This window comes from Suricata suricatta, chromosome 9, assembly GCF_006229205.1.
Source record: "Suricata suricatta isolate VVHF042 chromosome 9, meerkat_22Aug2017_6uvM2_HiC, whole genome shotgun sequence".
Lineage (NCBI taxonomy): Eukaryota > Metazoa > Chordata > Mammalia > Carnivora > Herpestidae > Suricata > Suricata suricatta.
The window spans coordinates 29,655,628-29,676,482 of NC_043708.1; the positions used below are offsets into that span (position 1 = coordinate 29,655,628).

At 45.7% G+C, this 20,855-nt stretch overlaps 1 protein-coding gene across 1 annotated transcript in view; it reads left to right on the top strand.

Annotated features, from left to right (window-relative positions):
- MAP3K9 (mitogen-activated protein kinase kinase kinase 9) overlaps positions 1-20,855 on the top strand; it is a 75,967-nt gene that overhangs the window by 45,196 nt on the left and 9,916 nt on the right. Inside the window, exons 3-6 of the mRNA XM_029952176.1 lie at positions 1,089-1,269; positions 12,059-12,207; positions 13,050-13,225; positions 18,541-18,781. Of these exons, the coding sequence (XP_029808036.1) occupies positions 1,089-1,269; positions 12,059-12,207; positions 13,050-13,225; positions 18,541-18,781 (747 nt within the window). The remainder of the gene's footprint in view (positions 1-1,088; positions 1,270-12,058; positions 12,208-13,049; positions 13,226-18,540; positions 18,782-20,855) is intronic.

Below are 20,855 nucleotides of genomic sequence, written 5' to 3' on the forward strand. Positions count from 1 at the left end.
TTGATCCTTTTTTGTTTTTTTAATTTATTTCAGAGAGAGAGAGAGAGAGAGAGAGAGGGAGAGAGAGAGAATGGAGGAGGGGCAGAAAGAGAGGGAAACATAGAATCCCAAGCAGGCTCCAGGCTCTGAGCTGTCAGCACAGAGCCCAGTGCAGGGATTGAACGCATGAACTTGCCCGGTGCCTCTTAGTGTGTTTGCCTTCTTTAGGAAGATCGACTCCTGCAAGGGGATGCAGGCCGTTGGAACCATCCTGTAGGTGAGGTGGCTACCTCAGCTACTGTCCTAGGAGAGCCAAGATGGCTCCACACTGTGGCGCTTTGGTGTTAGAACTTGGGAGACGGGCCCAGAGTACTGGTTCCGTGCACAGTTCTTTCTTCCTGGGTCACACACACGAGAGAGATTCATGGTTGTGAACATGTGTGTATCCTCTGACTTCTCCAACTTGTCAGCCCGTTCTCAGTGGCTCAGGGTGGCTGGTGGGGGCAGGGGGCAGTTCCTGGATCAGGGAAGAATCTGACATGCTTTCTTACAAACTTAAGTAACTTGGAGAGGTTCATGAAAACCGCGCAGGCACTGTCTGAAACCTTGAAAATCCACTATGCACCTCTATCCCTTGTGGTCTGAGACTGGTTATGGCCCAGGGGTGCCTGGGAAGACAGGATGCCCAACGAGCCACTCCCAAAAGGGTCAGCTGTGACCTCATGGCTCCTTCCATGGGTGAGAATGGGCCGTGTGCTATGAAGGTTAAGAGAGAAGGCTCTTGAGGCAGGCTGCCAGTGTTCGTCCTGGCTTATTAGCTGGTGTTGTATCTCAGTTTCTTCATCTTGTAAAATGGATATGGCAATGGTACCTACCTCATAAAGTTGTTGTGAGTTAAAGACAATGCCTATAAAGGACTTGGCACAAAAATTGATGCATTGTAGGTGAATCTTACCAAAAACGATGGTTCCTACCTATCAGTCCACGGTAGCTGCACAGTGGAGCCTACAAGAGCGGATAAGAGTCTGGCAGGAAGGCTCTCTATGTGGTGCTTTCCCTGTGATTAATGCAGACTTTCTGGTTTCTTCTGTGTGCCTTTTTTTGCCCAGTATTGATCCTCCAGAAGGTGGAGAATGGAGACCTGAGCAACAAGATTCTGAAGATCACTGATTTTGGCCTGGCTCGAGAGTGGCACCGAACCACAAAGATGAGCGCAGCAGGGACGTATGCTTGGATGGCGCCCGAAGTCATTCGTGCCTCCATGTTTTCCAAAGGCAGTGATGTGTGGAGGTAAGGTCCAGAGGGGCAGGGGCAGTGCTGCCCTGGTCCCTTTTGGCTGCCCATGTGTTTCAGGACTTGGAGAACTGAGGATGTATAGACCCCCAGGCACCCCGAGTAGGTCTAAGTGACCCCTTCCCAGGAATCTGCAGTAATTCCCAGGTTGCCATGGGACAGTTTCTAATGCCTTCATCTATCCAAAATTCTTTTAGTGCTATGGCAGGTACTACATCCATGTGTTAGTGATTGCTCTGTGGGAAAGACCAGTAGATCCCAGATGTGTCCTCCCATCTCTGACTGTAGAGTGGTGAGGGCACCCAGGCATTCCTGGGGACCTTCCACAGGGTCACCCTGGCTTCCTTAGCCACTGTGGCTGTTACTGCCGGACTTGTTCTCACTGTAAGCTCTTCAGCTGATGAGTATTCTTTGTGCTCTCTCTCTTCTTTTGGTGGGTTGGAGATTATTCTTTCTAATTATCTCATTAACCTTTTTAGTCAGAGCACTATCTGTTGAACAATGGGAAAAGATAAGACTGAGCATGTACCAAGAGCTGCAGAGTCACAGATTAGACCAGCCATTCCCCTAGCAAATGTCGGCCCAGAGGTTATAAGGACATGGATCTAAAAGTCTTATCCTCACTGATGGAAGAGCTTCTCTAGGGTGTGCATCCTCCTGGCTGTGAGAAGTCGCATCACTGAGGTGCACCAAAGGACAGGACCATAGATTATCATTGGACTTCAGTCTATGAAGTTGTTTCTTCCTGATGAGTTGTAAAGTGAGCCTGTATGTGTATATGATGAATGTGTGTATTTTTTTAAAAAAACAGCTTTATTGCGATATTACACACATATGACGAAGATCACCCTTCAACATGTCTGAGTCAGTGGTTTATAGTAAATTTACCAACTTTGTACCAATCAAACATTGTTCTTAGCTTGCTAGGGCCACTGTAACAAATTACCGCAGACCTGGTGGCTTTAAACAATAGACCTTTGTAGCCCGGAGGCCAGAAGTCTGAAATCCGTGTTGACAGGGCTGCCCTCCCTCTGAGACTTTGGGGGAGATTCTCTTCCACATAAGGATTTTGGATATTAGGACATGGATATATCTTTTTAGGGTTACCATTCAAACCACTACAACTCTATCCATTTCCAGAATATTTTTATCACCCCAAAAAAGAAATCCAATACCTAATCCCACCTACCCCTCCCCCCAGCAACTACTAATTTACTTTCTGTCTTTATGGATTTGCCTATTAAAGATATTTCTTATATGCGGAACCCTACAACATGTGGTCTTCGTGACCGGCTTCTTTCATTTGTCATGTTTTCAAGGTTCATCCACGTTGTAGCGTCAGAACTTCATTCCTGTGTATAGCTGAATAATATTCCATGCTATGGAGGTTTATTTATCCATTTTAAAGTTGACGGACATTTGAGTTGTTTCCACTTTTTGGCAATTGTGAATAATACTGTTGTGAACATTTTTGGACAAGCTTTTGTGTGAACACAGATTTTCAGTTCTCTTGAGTTTATACCTAGAAGTGAATTTGCTCAGTCCTGTGGTAATTCTGTGTTTAGCTTTTGGAGGAAGCACCAAACTATTTGTTTTCTACCACAGCTGCACTTTTCTGTTTCCATTAGCAATGTAGGAGGGTTCCGATTTCTCTACAGCCTCTCAACACTTGTTATCATATGTCTTTTTAATTGTTGCTCTCCAATTAGATACAAAGTAATTTTGATTTTATTTCCCTAATGACTCCTGATGTTGAGCATCTTTTCATGTGCTTATTGGCCATTTGTATATCTTTTCTGGATAAATGGCTATTCAAATCATTTGCCAATTTTAAAATTGGGTTATTTGTCTTCTTATTTTTAAGTTGAAGGAGTTATTTATATATTCTTAATATAAGTCCCTTATCAGGTACATGATTTGCAAATTGCAAATATTTTCTCCCATTCTGTGGGTTTCTTTTTACTTTTTTTTTTTTTTGAGTGAGATGGAGAGAGAGAGAAGCAAGGCTCACCCAAAGCAGGGCTTGAGCTCACCTAATGTGGGACTCGAACACACAAACCATGAGATCGTGACCTGAGCCGAAGTCAGATGCTTAATGACTGAGCCACCCAGGTCTTGATGGTATTCTTTGAAACACAAACATTTTTAATTTTGATGAGGTCCAGTTTATCTATTTTTTTCTTTGATTGCTTTTGCTTTTGATGTCATAGTTAAGAAACCATGTTTTATGACTACCCATACCTATGTTATCTTCGAAGAGTGTATTTACATTTAGGTCTGTGTTCCATTTTGACTTAATTTTTGTATGTGATGTGAGGTAACTTTGTTCTTTTACCTGTGACTACAGTAGTCCCTCTTTGTCAGTGGTTTCAGTTTTTGATGGTTTCATTTACCCATGGTGAACCACAGTCTGGAAGGTCAGACCTATCATCAGAAGGTCCGTATTACCTAATGCTGTGTCACAATGCCTACGTCATTCATCTCCTTCATCTCCTCACTAGGCTTTTTATCATCTCACATTATCACAAGAAGGGAGACTACAGAATGCTAAGATTTTGAGAGAAGGAGCATATTTGCATAACTTTTATTATAATAGAATTATTCTGTTTTATCATTTGTTATTGTTCATCTCGTACTATGCTTAATTTGTAAATTAAACTTTATCATTATTATGTTTGTGTAGGAAAAATCACATATAGGGCTCTATTCTACCTGCTATTCCAGCTATCCACTGGGGGTCTTGGAACATATCTCCCATGGATAAAGGGGGCCTACTGTATCTAGCCCCATTTGTTGAAGAGGCTATTCTTTCCTAATTGAATTGTCGCCCTTGTCAAAAAGCAATTTACCACAGATGGAAGGGTTTATTTCTAGACTGTCAATTATTCTTCATTGGTCTATATGTGTATCCTTATGCCAGGACTGCTCTTTTTTTTAAATCTTCCTTCCTTCCTTTTTCTTTCTTCCTTCCTTCCTTCCTTCCTTCCTTCCTTCCTTCCTTCCTTCCTTCCTTCCTTCCTTCCTTCCTTCTTCTTTCCTTCCTTCCTTCCTTCCTTCCTTCCTTCCTTCCTTCCTTCCTTCCTGAGCGGGGGACAAGCAGCAGGGGATCAGGGGGAACAGAGAATCCAAAGTAGGCTCCTAGCTGTCAGCACAGAGCCTGACAGATGCAGGGCTCAAACTCACAAGCCATGAGATGATGACCTGAGCCGAAGTTGGATGTTTAACCAACTGAGCCACCCAAGCACCCCAGTACCACTCTGTTTTAATTACTGTAGCTTTGTTACTAAGTTTTGTACATGTGAGTCCTCCAACTTTGTTGTTCTTTAAGATTATTTTGGCCAATCTGTATGCCTTGCATTTCCAAATGAATTTTAGGAGCACTTTATCAATTTCTCCAAAATAGGCAGCTGAGATTTTGATGGGGATTGTGTTAAACCTTGATGGGGACTGTGTTAAATCTGTAGATCACTTTGAGGAGTATTGCCATATTAACAGCATTAAGTCTTCCAATCCGTGAACATGGGATATATTCCTATTTACTTAGGTCTTTTCCAGTTTGTTTTAGTGATGTTTTGTAGCTTCTGTATATTGCATCTTATTTCCCCACACATTAACTATAGGGTGAAGGGACTATTATGAAGAAAAGAGTTTTCTTTCCCTAAACTATCTGACCAGATTTCATTAGTGTGAACTGTGTAGTGATATTTCAGTGTTTTTGACCTACAGAAACAGCAATTTCATAGGCTCAGTGTAATGCTTTCATTACTTGACTAAAGGCTAGATGAGAAAGGTTAATATATTAGTTAGGCTAAGCTGCTATTACAGAGAGACCTGCAGATGCAGTGGCTTAAATAAAGTAGAAGTGTATTTCTTTTTCAAAGAGTAGTCCAGCCAGTCCGGCTGTGGGGTAGCTGTGCCCTGGGAGATCCTTCAGAAACCCAGGTTCTCTCCGGGTCCCACAGTGCATTCCTCTTATCTAAATGGTTACACCTAAGTGACTATTAACTTCCACATTATATTTTGCAGAAACAGAGCAAGAGAGCTTATCCATGGCAAGCAGGTTGGAGACAACCCAGAAGTTGTGCATATCTCTTGCTCTTGGTTATGCTCACACACCTGGCTCCCAAGGAGGGAGACAAATGTAGGTCCTAGCTGGGTAACTATGTGTCTAGCTAAAATTCTTATAATGGAAGAAAATGAGAATGGATTTGGGGGACTATCAGCCACTTGCCACACTCACCTTTATCTTACCTTTCTTCACCGGAAGCCATGACTTCTCAGTAACATTAGTGTTTTCTTCTTCCTATGTTCCTGCGAGGCTTCTTCCTCAGCCTGGCCCTGAAATTGTGACACATGCCAAAGGTTTCTGTCGCTATGATTTGGACAGAGTTGCTGCAAGTATCTGTGCACATTCTTCATGGGAAGGGAAAGCCCAGATATCTAATGTGAGGTCTTGTCGTGGTGACAGAAATGGCCGGCAAGGAACAGCAAGGCCATTGTAAGGGTTCATCCATCATGGAAGGAACAGGACAAGACTGTTCGTCTTTTACCTAAAGTGTCCTTGTTCTAAGACTAACCTCTAGGTCTTGCCTTTCAACCACAGATCCTACAAGCAGGCTTGAGGAGGCTTTGGTGAGTCATCTGATAAAGTTATTCTACTCTTCTTCTCCTGGTTTTTTTGTGTGTTTTGTTTGTTTTTCATCTTTCTTTCTCAAGCTTCCCAAGGGAATAGCTTGGAGGTAAACTCCAAATCAGTAGCACTTTGGATGAGGTGGCTTGGAAATGGTCACATGATCTGCTCTGCCCGTGGGTCTCCAATTTAGAACTGTTCCCAGGACTTCCACTTCCTGATTCATCTTGGTTGAAGACATAACTCACTGTGCTCCCTCCAGCTGTCGCAGCCCCCACGCAGCATTCCCTGTAAGGAACAATGTATTGGAACCCATTAGATGGGCCTTTACTCTTACACTCCTTGAACGCACTTGAACGTACTTACCTAGGTGGCTCCAAATGATCTTGTAGCTTTGTCAGAGGAAAACTTGGGCCCATTGCTATACGTGCAAAATGCATACACTGGTAACAGTATTTGCCACCCACATAAATGCTTATGAGCTAGGCTCTATGCTAAATACTGTACCCCATTTAAAACAGTTTTTTAATGTTTTATTCATTTTTTTGAGAGAGACAGATAGAGTGCAAATGGGGGAGGAGCAGAGAGAAGGGGAGACATAGAATCTGAAGCAGGCTTCAGGCTCTGACAGAACCACAAGATCATGACCTGAGCCAAATTCGGACGCTCAACTGACTGAGCCACCCAGGCACCTTACTATACCTCTTTTTTAAATCTCATTTATTCCTCACAAGAATCCCCAAAAGTAGAGGATATTATTTCCATTTTTACAGTTAAGGTGACTGAGGCTTAGATGGTTTAAGTCACTTGCCCAAGTTCATCCAGGTGGTAGAGGTAAAGCTGTGATTGGAATCAGAGGAGTGCCTGGGTGGCTCAATTGGTTAAATATCCAACTCTTGAACTCAGGGTTGTGAGTTCCAGCCCCACGTTGGGCTCCGCACTGGGTGTGAAGCCTACTTTAAAAAGAAAAAAAAGAACTAAATATGTGTCTCTTAATACTTTGTGGTGTAGCCATATTGCCATCCCTATACCCTTGTGCCTGCACTTTGGGCAGCATCTTCCAGGACCATTGGCCCACCAGGCCTGGGGGTCAGCAGGGTGTCCCAGAGAGGGCCCACACATGCCCAGGAGCTTGGATATTTGTTCCCAAATCGACTTGTAATTCATTTACTCATTCGGGAAATGTTTGTTGAATATTTACTGTGTGCCAGGTACTGGGCAGAGCCTATGCCCATCCCCCACCCCTCCTGGAACTCCTCAGAGTCTGGGGCCTCTGGGCTTCTGGACCTCTTCAATTGCTGGGTGCCCAAGGCCAGCCAAGTCTATCTTACTGCTCTTCACATGTAGTTCTCTGGGCCTCTTCCACGTGCTGTGATGGAGGGTATGGTGATAACAGCCCAGATCATCAACTTCAAGTGTTTCCTGATGTGCTTGGATTTAGACCACCGCAGGAGGAGTGATTGACAACACCTTTCCCTTTGTTTGTGCTGTGTGGAGAATGCAGTGGTCTCCTGTAATGACTCCTTGCCTGGTGTGTATGGGATGGAGTCGGGGCATTTTATGTTTTCAAAATTACAGAAATAGAAGCGCCTGGGTGGTTCAGTCGCTTTGGCGTCTGACTATTCATTTCAGCTCAGGTCACGATCTCACAGTTTGTGGGTTTGAGTCCCACATGAGCTCTACACTGACAGCACAGAGCCTGCTTGAGATTTTCTGTCTCCCACTCTCTCTGCCCGTACCCTCTTCTCAAAATAAATAAGTAGACATTAAAATAAAATAAAATTATAAATGTAAAATATGTTCACAATAGGAAAAAAATTAGAAAATATGGGTAAACAAAAAAGGAAAAAAAGGGAAAAAGAAATCACCCATTACTCACATCTAAAGATAACTTCTATTAACATTTTGGTGCATTTATTTCTGTTCATGTGCTCATCTACCCATCCCTTAAAATGAGATCATTCTGTTTTGTAAGCTGCTTTTGAAAATAATATAGGGGCACCTGGGTGGCTCAGTCTTTTGGGCTTCTGACTTTGTCTCCGGTCATGATCTCATGGTTTGTGGGTTCGAACCCCGCTTCAGGCTCTGTGCTGACAGCTCAGAGCATAGAACCTGCTTCAGATTCTGTGTCTCCTCTCTCTCTGCACCTCCCCTGCTTGTCTCTCTCTCTCAAAAACAAAATAATGAATATAGCATGAGTGTATTATCATATCATAAATACTCTGTCAATGTATTCATGTATATATTACATATATATTAATAAATAGATCATTTTGAATGAAGTCTAGTTAACAAGAGCACTTTTGTGTTATTTTCCAATTAACAGAGTGCTTTCATATGTGGTAGTTCACCTGTCTTAGCCAACAGTTATTAAATAGTGTAGTTTCTGGAATGTGGGGTCGCAGCCTATTATCAAATCCAGAAGCCCATTCAAGGGATACCCTCTCCTTTCAGGGTGTGTGTCTTAGAGACAGCAGAAGTCAATAAGAAAAAATGGCCTTGGTCCAGCTCCGGTGTGAATTTGCTGTGGCTTTCATTGGGTTGCCATCTACTCTGATGCTTTTCCTCACTTTGAGAACATAGAACATCCCTCCGTGAGCTGTGACCCCAGTAAACGATGGAAAGGATCACCCTACCTCTGGAGGTGGAATCACTGACACAGGGTGCATTCCCCAAGGTTTGCAAGGACTCCTGGGAAATCACTGACAGCACTGTGGGAACTGGCGGTTCTCCGGTAGGGGAGGGACTGAGGCAGAGCTTTAGCCGAGGTGGTACTTCCAGGCCACTTATACTCGGTCTTGAAAGGGCCTGTTGACCTTCTCTCAATCCTGGGAGGGCATCAGAGTGGGTCAGACCTGAGGTAAATCATGTGGGCTTCTCCTGCCCACCTCTCCCAGGGGCTCAGACGCATCGAATGTGTCATTCTTTAGTTCCTTTCTTGGACTCTATTCCTGCCAAAGGAATGCCAAGGCTTTGTTTACATTACCACCTTCTGTTCCAGAAATAAAGAGGAACATTGGCAGAGGAGAGCTAAATGGTTCCGTCATCCCCAGGAATGCTTCTTCCCTGATTGCTGGTGGGCTTTCCGCCGACACTGCAGTCTCTCCCCAAATCCCACCAGGGGCTTTCTCGTTTCAGGACCTTCCCAAGTGGAAACACACAGTGTTTACTAGCCAGAGAGGGTAGCTTCTGGAGAAGCAGTTGTTAATGTTATTAATCTTTGCAGTTATTCTGTGCGGTAGGAATTGGCTGTCTTTGTTGCATAGGTGAGGAAACTGAGGTTTGGAGAGGTGAGCTTCCTTCCCCAGGGCCACACCCCTGTAAATGGTGAAGCAGAACGTTTGACTCAAATCCATCTGAATCCTTCTTGGGCAGACCAGTTTCTCCTAGTTGTGGGGCTTTTCACATGGAAAAAAATGCGGTTGAACAAAGAAACAAGCCAGGTGAGAGCAGGGCTGCCCTCGTTGAAACTAAGAGAGAGAGGGGCACCTGGGTGGTCGGTTGAGTGTCCGACTTCAGCTCAGGTCATGATCTCACACTCTGTGAGTTCAAGCCCTGCGTTGGGCCCTGTGCTGACAGCTTAGAGCCTGGAGCCTGCTTTGAATTCTGTGTCTCCCTCTCTCTCTCTGCCCCTCCCCTACTCATGCTCTGTCTCTGTCTCTCAAAAATAAACAAATATTTAAAAATTAAAAAAAAAAGAAATGGAGAGATGAAGTCCCTGTTCCACCTTCTTCCAGGTGGCCGGAGACATCTCCATGGGTCACCGGGGACTCAGCATGAAAATCAGCATGGAGTGGATGGGAAGACACAAACAGGACACATGTTTAGATCTTTGAAATTCTCTACTGTCTTTCCAGGTAGTTAAGGCTCAGACACCAGTCCTCTTTGCCTGGATGGAAGAGATGGTTCTGGGGGACCTTGGGTTTTGTTCCCCAGAGCGGAGATTGACATTAATGCCAGGAGCAGACGACTGAAGATGAGGGTCACTGTAGCCTAGGAGTATAGGCCGCAGTGCAGACAGTTCTTAGAGGTCACTTGGTAGCGGCTGGCAGGCACGACTGTTGTCTGGATGAGTCACAGTAAAGATCTGGCAGGAAGAATAATAATACTATTCTTGGTATTCAGGGCTTACTCTAGGGCGCCCAGTGCAGCCTGCAGGAGCGTCTGTTCATACACTGTTTCCCATACCCACCCACCAACACACTCACTAGACGAGAGCCTACTATGTACAAGGCCCCAAGAAAGCAAAGGCTAAACTACCATCCTTGCTCTTGAAGAAGCCATAGGCTGGCAAACAGCCGGTCAATGGCAGCCCCAACAAGGGTTAGTTAATGCTGGCAGTGTCAGCGAAGGCCTCCTAAAGTGTCCATCATTGTCGCCATCAGCCGCAGACTAAAATCTACCTCCCTGTCAAGACAAGACCCGCGGCTGTCTTCCGGGGTTTTTTGGTTGTTGAGATACATAAAGAACGTGATGGTATTTGGAGGGCGCACTGGGGGAAAGCCGTTGTCCAAGGAGACTGGCCAGGCTGCTCTGGGGGGTCCATCTGCAGGGACCTTCTGGGATGCCCCGGTGCATTGGCTGGCACTCTGCTCTTCTTTGGAACCATGCTGGGTCATCTGGGATTCTTTGAGGGCAAGTCTTGGCTCCGTATATGCAGATCCCTGTCTTCTTTTACCTAGCAGTCAAGGTTTAGCTATCTCCTGCCCTGTTCTGGTCTGGTTTAGGTGGCCAGGAGCCCATCTTGGTCTCTCTGTGCACTCATAGTATGTCTGTTGTGACCCACTCTGTGTTCTAATTGACATCTTTTCTGTTCCTCTCAGTAGTCTCTTTGTAGGTAAGATCTGTGTCCTGTCTCGCAGTGTCCCACAGTGAGCTTGATGCATGATAAATCTTCAGCAGATGTCTAAAATCAATGAATAAATGGTGGCGCATTTAAATTTGTATTTGAAAGACAATTAGAGTCCACCAAACAGAGAAATGGCTAAAGGGAATTCTAGAGAGAAGGAATTGAGAGTTGGTCCAGGGCCCACCATGATTTATTTCATGTATGCCCTTAATATATGTTGCTAAACTTATCTGAAACTTGCTTATCTCATCTGCAGAATGGTGATAATATTTGTCTTGCAGGTTCATGGTAGGGATTTAAGATGATGTTTAGAAAGGTCCTAGCACCTTGTACATACCAAGTACCATCATGAAATAGATATTAGGCTTTTTAAAAATTAATCTCTGTGCCCAACCTGGGGCTCAAACCCACAAGCCCGAGATCAAGGGTTGCATGCTTTACCCATGAGTGTTTTTAAAAATTTGACGTTTGTATTGAAAATATACTGAAATACTGTTCATGGCCTTACAGTTGCTTGTCCTGGAAGGACTGTTATTCCTGGATGGATTGAACCCAACATGATTTTGCCTCATTCTGATTGTGAATTCATAGAATAACTATTCTGTTAAACTTTGTGCTCCCCTCTCTGTGACTCACAGGACATGTGAAAAGAAATTCTTCATGTGGCTTTGAAAGGTTGAGAGGAAACTGAAGGCCTCACATCTGACACCCTGCTCTGTTCTCCCCATGTAGGCCACCTGTGTGCAGCTTTCCCCTTTGAATTAGTCAGAGGCCTCTGTTAACTGACCGGGGGCAGGAATGTATCCAACCTAATGAGCATTTAAAGAAATCTGTTATTAGAGCAAAATCTGTTCATGGTGGTCAGGTCTCTGCTTTTCTAAAGCCGAAAAAATATACCTGTGGCTAAAGCTGAAGTTTTCTTAAAACAGAAAAAACATGGATTTCTTGGGAGGTTGCCTCTTCTTCCAGAGCGTTACATTATCGATAACGACAGAATAGCTGTGGCCGGCCGCGCGGACTTAAGCCCTTAGAATGGCTGACTCTCACAGCAGCTCTGTGAGACCTGTAGTGCTGTCTGCACGTTACAGAGGAGGAATCTGAGGAACAAGCTTCTGAAATCAAGCATGCCTGCCTCCGGAGCTTTTGCTTTTAGCGGGTAGGCCTCATGGTCTCCCAGCTGTATTCCATTGGTGCATCTACTCTGTTGGTCTCCCTCCATCCCAGAAAGAGTGTGGGCACCTTGTAAAGGTCTCATGAGCCCTGTCAGTGAGATTGCCTTGTGGCTTCTGTCTTCTTCCTCTCCTCAGCTACGGGGTGCTGCTTTGGGAGCTCCTGACTGGCGAGGTGCCCTTCCGAGGAATCGATGGCTTAGCCGTAGCGTATGGAGTGGCCATGAACAAGCTCGCGCTCCCCATTCCTTCTACGTGCCCGGAACCTTTTGCCAAACTCATGGAAGGTAGGTGACCCCTGGCCGGAACAAAACTAGAGAACGTTTACCTTCTCAGCAGCATTTGGGTAGCTTGCGGACAGTTCTGCCGGGTCGGTTACCAAAAGAGGAGATGAAGTATTGGTCACTCACAGATGAATCTTGTGGGTGGTTGGAAGAGCTACTTGGAGATGATGTCAGCACCTGCTACGTCGATGTCACAAATGTCCTTTCTGTCCATCTCTAGTAACTGTAGAACTTAGCTTAGTAACTAAAGCCTGCTATTAAGTGCCTTAGTATTTTATTATTTAATACAAAATGAGCATATTACATATAGAAGTGAAGAACGTCCAAGAAGAAAGAAACTCTAGAAGTCATCTAGTCAAACCTTATAATCTCTTAAGTGAGAAATCCAAAGCTGAGAGAGGCAAGGTCCACTCCATGAGCTAGTGTCTGAGCTAAGAGTAGGTAGAGTTCACTTTTCCTGATGCCCAGTCTGGTGCCTTTTATCCGTGCCTTATCATCATCCCATTGAGGTGGGCAAGGCTAGCTCATTTATTTGTGGGAAATTACCCAGTGTCAGGACTGGACTTGTGTAGGAACATGAGAGGTCATGGTTGTCCAACTCCACACCGGCAGACTCTCTGGACTCAAAGTCGGATGGGCGCGACCACATTATATTGCCCAATTCATTCTTTATGATCGGGAGGTTGGGCAGCTTGTTTTATTTCCTCAGTTATTTGTGGTTACCTAAATCCCAGTGTTTCTATTTATGGAGGGAAAAATGTTTGTGGCAAATGAGGTCCCGTAATACTCTCAGTCTTAATGCTTATCTCCTTTCATGTCTCTGTCTGCTCACGTGTTCCGTGCAGACTGCTGGAATCCCGACCCTCACTCACGACCATCTTTCACAAATATCCTGGACCAGCTAACTACCATAGAGGAGTCTGGTTTCTTTGAAATGCCCAAGGACTCTTTCCACTGCCTGCAGGATGACTGGAAACATGAGATCCAAGAGATGTTTGACCAACTCAGGGCCAAAGAAAAGGTAAATAAAACAAGAAAAAGACGTGCATTGAATCAGTGGGCCTTCCCCACTGGGGCCTCTGGACAAATTCTGACACAACAACCTTCCTGCTTGGTTTGTGGTAACAGAGCAGCTTTTTTTGTCCCGGCTTTACATGGAGAGAGTTTTCCAGGCCTTAGGTGTGACCTGAAATAGTATAGATGTTTCCTTTCTTTTGGGGATATGGCAGGAACTAGTATGGGAATCATGATCCAAAGCTCTTTTTATGGAGTATCTAATTCATTGTCCAGACCGGAGGAAGAGCACCACTGGGTAAGTACCAGCAGAAAATAAGTGAAGGTTCTCGAAGTGTTTCTTGGTTCTGTACTGGACTGCCAGGGTGGGGGTAGGAGGTTAAGCTGATATAGGAATATCAACCCTTCAACCCTGAGTACAGTTATCAGAACATCCTGCTTTTGGTATCAGAATCAGAAACGGCGATGGGCTAAAAATACTGTGGTTCTGAAACTTATTTGGTATTTTGCACATTTTTATGAAAAGGGCTCAAACCCAAACTAACTGAGGAGTTCAGATATTAGCTTATTAAAGATCTCCCTTTCTGTTTTGGTGGCCATTCCCTCCGTGGCTCTCCTCTCCATGCCCTTTGTGCCCGGTTAGCAGTGAGCATCTGCAGAGGTGCAACTAAACATCAACTATGTTGCTTTTACTGCAGGGGCCAGGCTGCATCCAAGGGCCACAGCTGGGGACATAAACAACGGCCATGTGTCTCTTGGTTAATTTCTCTTTTCCCTTCTCATTCCCCGCTATGGGTATTGGAAAGCAACTTAAAATAATAACAGTAGCTAAAATCATGTACGTCCCTAGGGCTTCCCAGTTCTTTCACTCAAAAGGTCTCATGATGAAAGAACCTTGTGTCCTTTTTATCCAGGGGGACTTATGGCCTCTGCCACCAGCGTGTGGGACTTTCATCTCAAGGCTGAGGGTCAGTGACTTGTCTGAAGTCACACAGCCAGTATAGTGGAGAGGCAGAATCTTGAACCTGATCTTCTGATCCCAGAATCTTCTTCTCTCCAACATCTTTGTTTTTTCCCTAAACAAATGACTTAAAAATCATTTCTGGAGCTGATGTGAAGAAATCAAACTCTTTTTTAAATGCCATATAGCAATCCTCAACCTGGTATTATGTGGGAAGTCAGTGAGCATTCTGCAGGGGAATGGCGTGAGCCTGTGACATCTTTTGGGACCTGGGGGCTGGGGGAGGGAACCAACACTGACCTTGGAGCAGAATGATGAGTAGAGTTTGTTCAGGTTACTAATGCTGTTCCAACTAGAAGAAACCTAGAGTTGCAGGTTCTTTTTAGATTGCTGAATCACTTGAGTCTTGGTTTTCTTTCTTTTGATTGATGAAATTATAAGGGTATCAACCAGTAAGAATGAAACTTGGATTTTGTCTGTAAGTAACTAAGAAAGCCAAACCCATTCTCCTAACAGCTAACATTCATAGAGCATGTTCCCTCTGCCATGCTCTAAGTAATTTGTATGAATTCTTATGTAATCTTACACAATAAGATAATGATTGTCTTATGTAATACAACCATGTGAGGTCAGAACTGTTAACTCCATATCGCATGTGATGCCCATGGCACCTCACCCCAGTCCACAATTCAGCCAAGTTGTTCCAGAGTCCTTGCTCTTTTCTCTTTCTTTTTTTTAAGTTTGTTTATTCTGAGAGAGAGAGAGAGCGTGTGCACGAGTGGGGAAGGGCAGAGAGGGAGGGAGAGAGAGAAACCCATGCAGGCTCCTCACTGTCAGTGCAGAGCTTGACGCGGGGCTCAAACTTACAAACTATGAGAACATGACTTGAGCCAAAGTTAAGAGTCAGATGCTTAACCGACTGAGCCACCCGGGTGCCCCCAGAGCCCTTGCTCTAACCACTGTGCTACGATGCCTGTCCAGTATAAGGCTTGTAGTTGGGCAAATGTTGGTGAGATGGGTGATGAGCTTTCTCTCTGGAGAGATTCCTCCTAAATCATTGTATGCAGATGGGATTTACGTATGAGGAGACTGATCCCTAAATAGGCATTTCACAAGAAGAAGGAGGGGCGCCTGGGTGGCTTAGTCCATTGAGCATCTGGCTTTGGCTCAGGTCATAATCTTGTGGTTCATGGGTTCGAGCCCTGCATCGGACTCTGTGCTGACAGCTTAGAGCCTGGAGCCTGCCTTCAGATTCTGTGTCTCCTTCTTTCTCTGACCTTCCCCTGCTCACGCTGCCTCTCTCTGCCTCTCTCTCAAAAATAAATTAAAAAAAAAAACATTAAAAAAAATTAAAGGGGTGCCTGGGAGGCTCAGTCAGCTAAGCGCCCGACTTTGACCCAGTCATGATCTCACAGTTTGTGGGTTCGAGCCCTGCATCGGGCTCTGTGCAGATAACTCAGAGCCTGGAGCCTGTTTCAGATCCTATGTCTCCCTCTCTCTCTGCCCCTCCCCCACTCATGCTCTATTTCTCTCTGTATCAATAATAAGTAAACATAAAAAATTTAAGAAAAATTAAAAACAAGAAGGAGACTCCCATGTTTGAGAGTCTTGTAGACATATGGTGCCGTTGGCAAATACTTCACAAATGTCCTGGTTTCCCGTATGATTCAGCTCATTCTCAGCCCATCTCAACTTCCAGCTTCCAGATATGGTGACCATGGATTTATCTCTGGACTGGGGTCTGTGTTCCCTCAAAGGAGGGGGCTACAACACAAATCATCCCCTAGACAAGAGCACACAGGAGAAAGCAGCCTTAGGAAAGCTGAAATCAACTTGAACTTTTAGCTTTCCCATCCAGCAGCAGAATCAACCAACCAGGAATGACTTTTCTGAATCTTACATGTGTGTTTGTTCTGATGGTGAAAACCAGTACTAGGACAAGTAGCCAAGGTTTTTGGGGGGCGCTTACACCAGTGGATCTGTGTGGAGCTAATTTCATTAAAGGAGGACAAGTTCAAAAGTTCAGGCTCATCTCCCAGACATTTTTGATGAATCTGGGTTCCCATAAAGGTGTGCCATTTATAAAACCGAATTCTCTCCCCTTCCAACTTTATCATTCACGCATTCGCACTGAGCACCTATCATGTACTAGAAAGTTTTCAAGGTGCTAATCCTCTTCTCACTTCTGCCTTTTCTATCCCATTTATTATCAATTTTGATACTCTGTTGAGAAGAGAGGGCAAGTTGAGTGAAAAGTTTCTAAACATCAGAATATTTTATTCCCCTCTGGTCTCTGTTCTCTCTTCTGTTCTCTACCCACTGCTCAGCTCCGCCTATATGTGTTCACATACTTCTTTTTTTTTCCTTGGAGCTCTAGGCTCCCTTTCTACAGTCCAGAATGACTTCTTATAGGGGAGCATTCCATGGAGGAATTGTAGGTTTTGACCACAGAAGTGTTGCTCTGGCCGCTTTATTGAAGAAATGCCCTACTGTTTTTAGGTTTTACTGCCTCATGTCCCCTCACTTCAGTCTTATGCCCTGAGTGATCAGTGCGAACAGTTTAGATACCAGATTGGATGACTGTATGCACATGTTCTGTTCTCATTCCTGTTTCCTCTCCTATTTCCTGATGCCATCTACCCGCCCCCCCTCCCCGTCTCAGGGACATCACGCTGGGTACATACATAAATTCATACAGAAGGTAAAGGGGAGGCAGGGAAGAGGTCTTGCCCATCTAATATGCTAGAGTCCAGCTCCAGCAGGTCCAGGGCTCCCTGAAGGATGGACGGTGTTGGCGAAAGAGTGAGAGAGTTCGGTTTCTTTCTGCTCACCAGGCAGGCATCTCTACTCTGACCAGAGAGTCAGCATTATTTATTAAAAAGTGTATGGGGTACAAAACAGAAGTGGCAATTGCCTTAGACAATGATTTCTGATGACAAATTTCTTTGGTATGTAAAAGTTTCCCAGAACATAGATTGGTGGAAGACTCACGCATAATTTTTATCAGTAGTGATTGATGTTAGGTGATTTAGATGCTTGTCATATGGAGAAGAAAGGTATCCTCAGCATTCAGATACAAGGCAATGTTTTCAGCATAGAAGGCAAAAGTTAGTTCTTTGTGAGCAGGGGTCAATAGCCTGTTTTCTTGAGGGGAAGTAAAACGGGTTTCTCAGGAAATGTAACATTTGCTCCCATAAACACCAAAGAAGAAATTCCTATAATTTCCTTCACAAGGTACGATCAGCATATTTTTAGCATAAGGGGACAAGTCACTCCTATACTAGTCAACAGGGCTCCTTGGGGGTCGGTGCTCAAGCAAAAATAATTGAGTGGGGGGTAGACATCAGTCACCATCTGATGGCAGGAGCCTGCAAATCCACCTTACCTCACAAGGAGTTTTCTCAACTTAGTGAGTTCAGAAAACAGCTTCCAGCACTAATGGGGTGGTGGTGCTAGAGCAAGTGCCTGGCAAGGACGTTGGGAAATGTTTTCTCTTCTCTTTGCTGTCATGGTCCTTCCAGAGAAAATGGCTGTCCTTCGAGATGAGAGTTCAAACCGCATGCCCCAGGAGATTCACTCGCCAGCTGCAGAGGTTTAGAAGGCATGCCTCGCTACCTTTTTTGAATAATCACTCTGGAAATATATTTTTATTTGAATGTTAGGTGATGCCCAGAGGGCAATTAATTTATAGTGGGGGCACATTAAGTGGACCCTGGTTTAAAAAAAAAACACGCTTTTTGATGGAAAAACAAAATTAAAAGAGACTAAAATTAAGATTAATTAAAAGAGAACCAAGTCAGCAAAATTTAAGTACGGGATTATATTTTCTAGCCAAAGCCCCATTCTTTTCCAATTACAGGCAGGTTTTTTAAAAAATATTTTACTAGACACTAGTAAATAACCTTGTCTCTTTTTTTTATTTTTTATTTTTCTGTTTTTTATTTATTTTTGAGAGACAGAGAGAGACAACACGAACAGGGGAGGGGCAGAGAGAGAGAGGGAGACACAGAATGGAAGCAGGCCCCAGGCTCTGAGCTAGCTGTCAGCACAGAGCCCTACATGGGGCTCAAACCCACAAACTGTGAGATCATGACCTGAGCCCAAGCCGGACACTTAACGACTGAGCCACCCAGGCGCCCCTCACAGGCAGTTTTAATCAGTAATCAAGGAGCATCTGGGGACTGTCAGCCCCTGTCTCCAGGGCTGCGGTAGCTATGTCCTCCGTGTGGCTGTGAGGCCTGCATCTCCTCCTGGGACCGGGGGTGTGGGGCATGATAGGAGCGCTGTCCAGGTGTGCGGGAGCACTCACCCCTGCCCTGACCACCCCCCACCCCCTTGTCCCGCGGCGTCTGCCGCTGCAGGAGCTGCGCACCTGGGAGGAGGAGCTGACGCGGGCCGCGCTGCAGCAGAAGACGCAGGAGGAGCTGCTGCGGCGCCGCGAGCAGGAGCTGGCCGAGCGGGAGATCGACATCCTGGAGCGGGAGCTCAACATCATCATCCACCAGCTGTGCCAGGAGAAGCCCCGGGTGAAGAAACGCAAGGGCAAGTTCAGGAAGAGCCGGCTGAAGCTCAAAGATGGGAACCGCATCAGCCTTCCTTCCGGTCAGTGGGGCGGGGGTGGAGAGTGGGAGCAGGGCGGCTCGCTGCTGGGGGGCCCTGGGGGACAGCCAGGGACGGGGCTCCAGAGCAAGAGGCTCTGGGTCTCACAACGGAGCGGGTTGTCGCGGCCCATCCATTGACCAGAAAGACTGGCCTCCAGAAAAGCTACCCTGCTGCAGGGGCGTTTTTGAGGGTGACTAAATACAGGGTGCGACCTGGTGGACCTGACAGGCAGGCACAGTCCAGACTGCCAGTAGCATGGTGGCTCACATAAACACGTCTTACGTGAGACAGGCCTGGTGAGGAGGCCCAGAGCTGCAGGGGGCAGATTCCAGGTACTTGAATGCGAGAGACAGAGAACTGTGTCCTCTGCAGAGTAACTCATCTCTGGGTTTCTTTAATGAGTTTTCTGTGAGCAGTGGAGATTAGGATTAATGTGTAAGAATTGGATTCACGGACAACCTTTCAGAAGGACATTGGGTGAATTAAGGCACACCTGGAGTATGTCCAGCCTTGGGGAAGTGCAAAGTAATATGAATCTATGAATTAGGGTCGTCGTGGGGTGTAATGTACCCGGGCAGGAAGGTGAGTGCTCAAGTGTGTGTTCATGTAGGTAAAAAGTCCATTGTAGTCTGTGTTTGTAAGGTCTGGGAAGCAAACCTACAGAAGTGTAAGGAACCAGGGGAAAACGGCAGAATCGGAACAACGGTGGATGATTTTAAACACTGGTATGGTGGCTCAGGACAGACAAGGGAATTCATTCAGTGAGAGTCCATGAATGCGTTTGTGGGACATGTTTGCTGGTGTCCCTGTTGCGTGTTTTTTCTGGCCAGGCAACAGGGAGCCTTTGAGCTCCTCTCGAGCATGTTTCGTGTGGTGCCATGCTGCTGCCACGTGCCAGGGAAGCACATAGGGAAACAGTAGCTCCCACCTTCCAGGAGAGCGAGGCTAGTGGGGAGACCCAGGTGTGAGCACTCAGCTGTTCACACTTCTTGATAGATGAGGACTCTGGAACTTAGAAATCCAGAGCTGTAAGTTTTCCGTTCTTTATGCTCTACCATAACTGCCTTTGGAAGACGTCACTGTCTTTTTTTTTTTTTGTAATGGTTTTTTAAAATTTATTCTTGAGACAGCATGATTAGGGGAGGGACAGAGAGAGAGAGGGAGACACATAATCTGAAGCAGGCTCCAAGTTGTCAACAGAGAACCCAGTGCAGGGCTTGAACCCACACACCTCAAGATCATGACCTGAGCCGAAGTCGAATGCTTGACTGGTTGAGCCACCCAGGCGCTCCAATATTAATACTTTGTCACATCAATTGATTTGATAAAGTTGAGAACCTCCAGGCCATCCCTCAGTTTGGGTCAGGAAAATTCTAGACAATAGGCTCACACCGTCTAATTAGGAAGTTAAATAAGTTGGGTGAGTAGGATAATGAGGACTGGCATGGGAACCCTGGGGGGCTGATACTTTTGGCAGAGTAGGGTTGGGAAGGGGAGCAACCCTACTCCTCCACGGCAAGGTACAGGCTATTTGGCAAGGAGATGATGGGTGGGACCCCAATGTCAAAGGACATGCTCAGGGAAGCCAGTTGTACATGCAGTATGGGGACCATTCTGGCAACGTGAGCCATGAGGCTAGGCATCAGTGAAGGCTGACGCTCAAGCTGTTCGCAAAGGCTTGTGGTTGACCTGGGAGATGCTGACACCTGTGAGTCCCTCCATACTTTCTGGCAAGCGGCTCAGTATGTCCAGTACTTCCCTGGTCACTTTGGCTGCTCCCATGGCCCCACCTCTACTGGACACCAATGTGATCTTTTTGGCAGAGGTCAAGGGACCACTGATCTCTGCTACGTGGGGCAGCCTCTCCAGCCGCATGTCCAGTTGAGCAGCCTCCGGGTACAGCTGGAATGCTTCCGCCTCCTTGGCCATCTGCTTGGTCTCCGCCCGGGCTCGAGCCCCTATGGCAAAGGCCTGAGCCTCCCCACGCATCCTCACAGATTCAGCTTCTGCCTCAGCCTGCATAATAAGCTGGGACTTCTCTGCCTCAGCTGGGTGCTCCAGCATGCAGTGCTCA